Source organism: Saimiri boliviensis, chromosome 7 (genome assembly GCF_048565385.1).
Source record: "Saimiri boliviensis isolate mSaiBol1 chromosome 7, mSaiBol1.pri, whole genome shotgun sequence".
Classification (NCBI taxonomy): Eukaryota; Metazoa; Chordata; class Mammalia; order Primates; family Cebidae; genus Saimiri; species Saimiri boliviensis.
In genome coordinates this window covers 10,635,688-10,640,349 of record NC_133455.1, presented here as the reverse complement: position 1 = coordinate 10,640,349, position 4,662 = coordinate 10,635,688, and the positions used below count along the sequence as shown (strand labels likewise).

At 60.2% G+C, this 4,662-nt stretch overlaps 1 protein-coding gene across 1 annotated transcript; it reads left to right on the top strand.

The window, feature by feature from the left end:
- The first annotated feature begins 207 nt into the window (after positions 1-207).
- B3GNT4 (UDP-GlcNAc:betaGal beta-1,3-N-acetylglucosaminyltransferase 4) lies at positions 208-4,599 on the top strand. Its single transcript, XM_003932157.4, has 2 exons — positions 208-282; positions 3,067-4,599. The coding sequence occupies exon 2, from the start codon at positions 3,076-3,078 to the stop codon at positions 4,123-4,125; it is 1,050 nt and encodes a 349-aa protein (XP_003932206.3). The 5' UTR covers positions 208-282; positions 3,067-3,075; the 3' UTR covers positions 4,126-4,599.
- The last annotated feature ends 63 nt before the right edge of the window (positions 4,600-4,662 follow it).

The following is a 4,662-nucleotide window of genomic DNA, read 5'->3' as shown; positions in this document are numbered from 1 at the left end:
CCGCGCGCGTCGGAGGGCGGGTGAGGCGCCGGCGTCCTAGGGAGGAGGAGCCTCTGCCCCACTGGGCTCTTGCGGACCCCAGGACTGGGTGGGGGTCGGGACACGTGCGTCCAGCCGCGGGCGTGGCAGAGACTGGCGGCCCGGAGTCCGCCCTCGCCAAAAGCCCCGCCTCCCCGTAAGCCTCGCCCCAAAGAGCCCCCACTCGAGCTCCGCACACCTGGGCACTATCAGCCCTGGCTCCGCTGCGCTAGCTCCTCGCCTCTGCCCCGGCGTCACGCTCAGGTAGGTCGGGAACCGGGACCCCGCTGCTGTGAGGGAGGCTGGGTCACCATGTGGGGAGGGGCGTCGCTAGGGCGGCCGTACCTTTGCACCCCGCAGCCTGCTCTCCGGTCCTCTCCCGGGTCCCGGCGAGGACGCCGGCCCCGCCCGGGTGCTGCGCGGGTCTGGCCTTGGCAGGCCGGGCTCGGGGCCCACGGGCCGTTCGGCTTCGGTTCTCCGGGCTGGGGCTAGAGACCGGAGCCGGGCGTCGTGGACCCCGCCAGCCTGGGCTGCCCGCCCCCAACGCGCCGCGCTGCCTCCAGCCCCGGCCCGGGGTCCCCCGCGGGGTGGGTCCCTGTCTCCGCCAGCCCTCCGGAGACCGTCGCGTTGAAAGAATGAACCAGAGCTCGGCCCCTGCCCGCGCCGGGGCACTTGGGTCGCTGCGTCCTGTGGGGACCCCAGGCGGCTCTCGCCCCAGGCCGAGCCTCAGGACCCGTAACCACCAGGAGGGGTCGTGCGCCCCGCGGCGGGTGGAGAACGGGGCTTTGGGGTCACTGCGACGGGGACCCTGCTCGGAGGGCGGCGGGGCGAGGCCGTGCGGCCAGCGCGTGGGGACGCCCGCGGAGGGACGGCGCCACCCGGGCCGCGGCGCAGCCTGGGCTGAAACCTCCCGGGACAGAACCAAGCCACCTACTGTGCGCGCTTCTCGTTGAATGGCACCGCCGCACACCCGGGCCCCTCGCCCACAGCCCGCGGTGCTCGCACACCTGAGACCCATCTCGCTCCGACCCCGCCACCGGCCGGCATTCTGAGCATGGAGACAGCCTCCAGCTGCCCTTCCTCCTTCCTCCCCAGCTTTCCGCAGCCCACCAGGGAATAAGCGGTAGGAGTGAGCTTTTACCAAACGTAGATCCTTTTACGGCCTCTGCCAGACCTTCCTGTCCCCCGGCCCCCCCTCCGCATAGATCTCCAGGGCGCTCAGAAAATCCCGGTAGGTGGCTTACGCCTGTAGTCCCAACACTTTGGGAGGCCAAGGTGGGAGGAACGCTTGAGGCCGGGAGTTCCAGACCAGCCCAGGCAACAAAGGGAAACCACATCTCTACTAAGCAGAGCCGGGCCCTGCAAGGCTGCAGTCCCAGCTACCGGGGAGGCCGAGGCCAGAGGATCGCTTGAAGCCAGGAGTCCCAGGCTGCACTGAGCTATGATTGTGCCACTGCACTAGAGTCTGGGTGACAGAGACCCTGTCTCAAAACAACAAAAACCCTAGCTCTTTCCCTAGCCTGGTCGACGTTTCCTACTGTAAACCCGCTCGGCCGCCCCAAATCCCGCACCCCCCACCTCCCCGCCCCGCCCTTCTCTCCCCCCTCACTCCTGCTCTGGAGCCGCCTGGCTGCCCTGGGCCTGCAGAGGCCCCCGGTCTTCACACAGGGTACCCTTCCTCAGTCAGTTCTTGCTCAAATGTCCCTCCATCAGGGAGGGCTTTGTTAGCTACCCTTGGCTATGAGGTCCGTCCTCCAGCCATCTCACTTCGTTCGGCTGTAACTTCTAAGCGTACCTGTTTCTATGTGTTTTGTGCTCTCCTGTCGGTAGCGGCCCTATCTTGCTTGCCACTGAATCCCTAACACCAAGCAGTTGCTTTTCTGGTAGTAGCAGCTACGGCAGTGGCCAGTGCGGCAGACTGGTCAGAGGTGAAGGGCCAAAGACTTGGCAGTGGAGGGGACTGGGGCAGTGGAGGGACAAAAATGATGAGAAACTGAAGCCTGTCTTTGCTACTGTGGACCTCAGGCAGGCCATTCTGGTCGATTCCATCTCCTCCTCTTTTCGTCCCTGGGAGAAATCAGCACTTAGAATGGGGTGGGAAGGCATGGCGGGGTGTCTCGGAAGCCAACCCTGATACAAGTCCCCAGCTTTCCTGCTTCCCTCTTGCTGTGTGTTTTATCTCACTGACTCCCCCGGAAGCCCTGGTCTCTGAGGCAGGTGTGAAGGGGTGTGTGCTTTGTTGACCACAGCCACCTTGCTGGTTCCTCTTCCAGGGAGGCAGTGCACTCCCGGTCATCTTGGAGAGGCCCAACACAGAACCCCACAGGCACCAGGCATTTTTTTTTTTTTTTTTTTTGGAGAGTTTGACTTCACACTTGAAGAGCCCTGAATGCCAGTTTCATGCTTAGTGAATTTGATCCAAAGCTATACTGAGTCTGTGCCATTTTCTTTTTTTGAGACGGAGTTTCGCTCTTGTTGCCCAGGCTGGAGTGCCATGGCACATTCTTGGCTCACGGCAACCTCCACCTCCTGGGTTCAAGCGATTATCCTGTCTCAGCCTCCCAAGTAGCTGGACAGACATGTGCCACCACGTCCGGCTATTTTTTTTTGTATTTTTAGTAGAGACTGGGTTCCACCATGTTGGCCAGGATGGTCTCGATCTCTTGACCTCGCGATCCACCTGCCTCGGCCTCCCAAAGTGCTGGGATTACAGGCGTTGAGTCACTGCGTCCGGCCCATTTTCACTAAAACTCATCAGGTGCTCGAGTTTCCTGGGAGAAAGGCGGGGAACGTTTATGGTGTCAGCTGTAAAGTGGCTGCAAGTCATTTTGGGAAAAACAGACCCCGGAGTCCTCAGATGATGGCAGAGGGCAAGGGCTGGATGTGCTTGGCCCATCCTTAGGGGAGGGAGGACTCTGGAAAGAGCGTGAGGACATGCTGAGAATAAAAAGAAGCCTAGGGGCCAGCAGGGACTTAGCTGCTGGGGTGCAGTTAACTCCTGCCCAGCTCCTGGGGCTGGGACCTGCTCAGGCGGCTCTCTCCTTGCAGGGACTGGCAATGCTCCGCAAGCTGGGCTGGCTGGTTTCCTACAGCCTGGTTGTGCTGTTGCTGGGCTGCCTGCTCTTCCTGAGGAAGGAAGCCAAGCCCATGGGAGACCCCACAGCCCGCCAGCCTTTCTGGGCTCCTTCAGCACCCTGCCACAGCCGATGTCCACCCAACCACACAGCGGCTAGTGCCTCTCTGTCCTTGCCTAGCCGTCATCGCCTCTTTTTGACCTATCGCCACTGCCGAAATTTCTCTATCTTGCTGGAGCCTTCAGGCTGTTCCAAGGACACCTTCTTGCTCCTGGCCATCAAGTCACAGCCTGGCCATGTGGAGCGGCGGGCGGCTATCCGCAGCACATGGGGCAGGGCTAGGGGCCAGCAGCTGAAGCTGATATTCCTCCTCGGGGTGGCAGGACCCACTCCCCCAGCACAGCTACTGGCCTATGAGAGTAGAGAGTTTGACGATATCCTCCAGTGGGACTTCACTGAGGACTTCTTCAACCTGACACTCAAGGAGCTGCACCTGCAGCGCTGGGTGGCGGCTGCCTGCCCCCAGGCCCGCTTCATGCTAAAGGGAGATGATGATGTCTTTGTCCACGTCCCCAATGTGCTAGAGTTCCTGGATGGCTGGGACCCGGCCCAGGACCTCCTGGTGGGAGATGTCATCCGCCAAGCCCTGCCCAACAGGAACACTAAAGTCAAATACTTCATCCCACCCTCAATGTACAGAGCCAGCCACTACCCACCCTATGCCGGTGGGGGAGGATATGTCATGTCCAGAGCCACTGTGCAGCGCCTCCAGGCCGCCATGGAAGAGGCTGAACTCTTCCCCATCGATGATGTCTTTGTAGGTATGTGCCTGAAGAGGCTAGGGCTGAGCCCCACGCATCATGCTGGCTTCAAGACATTTGGAATCCGGCGGCCCCTGGACCCCTTAGACCCCTGCCTGTATAGGGGACTCCTGCTGGTGCACCGCTTGAGCCCCCTCGAGATGTGGACCATGTGGGCACTGGTGACAGATGAGGGGCTCAAATGTGCAGCTGCCCCCATACCCCAGCACTGAGGGGTGGGTTGGGCAACAGCCCGAGTGGACTCTTGATTTTCTATCATGATGAGAAATTGTTCCCTGCTGGTCTACAGGAAATGCCGACTTGAGTTTTTGTAACCCCCTCACCTTGTTAGCTCTAATTAAAAATACTGCAACCTGGCTAACTTGTGTTGAATGGGAGCCAAAGTGGTGCCAGGAACCTGTCGGGGATTCCTGAAGCCTGAAGGAAGGAGGCTGCGTAGGGCCCCAGGAGTCACATTTTCTCATTTAGATGCAGAAAAAATGTTACTCTTCTCCTTTGGATACAATGCAGAAATGCAAAGAAAAGAAAGGAACAAGAAGCATGTGTTAGGAAGAGTCCTGTTGAGAGTACCAGGTAAACACTCTGCATCCCTTTCCTTAGTAGTAACAGATTTTTCACTGCTTGGCCTGAGCTGTCCTCACAGGGCAGTGGGGGCAAATCAGAAAACACATTAGAAACACTTCAGTCGTACAAACTGGACAGGCTTCCCGCCCCCTGCCACAACGCGCATCCCAACAGAGGAACAAACA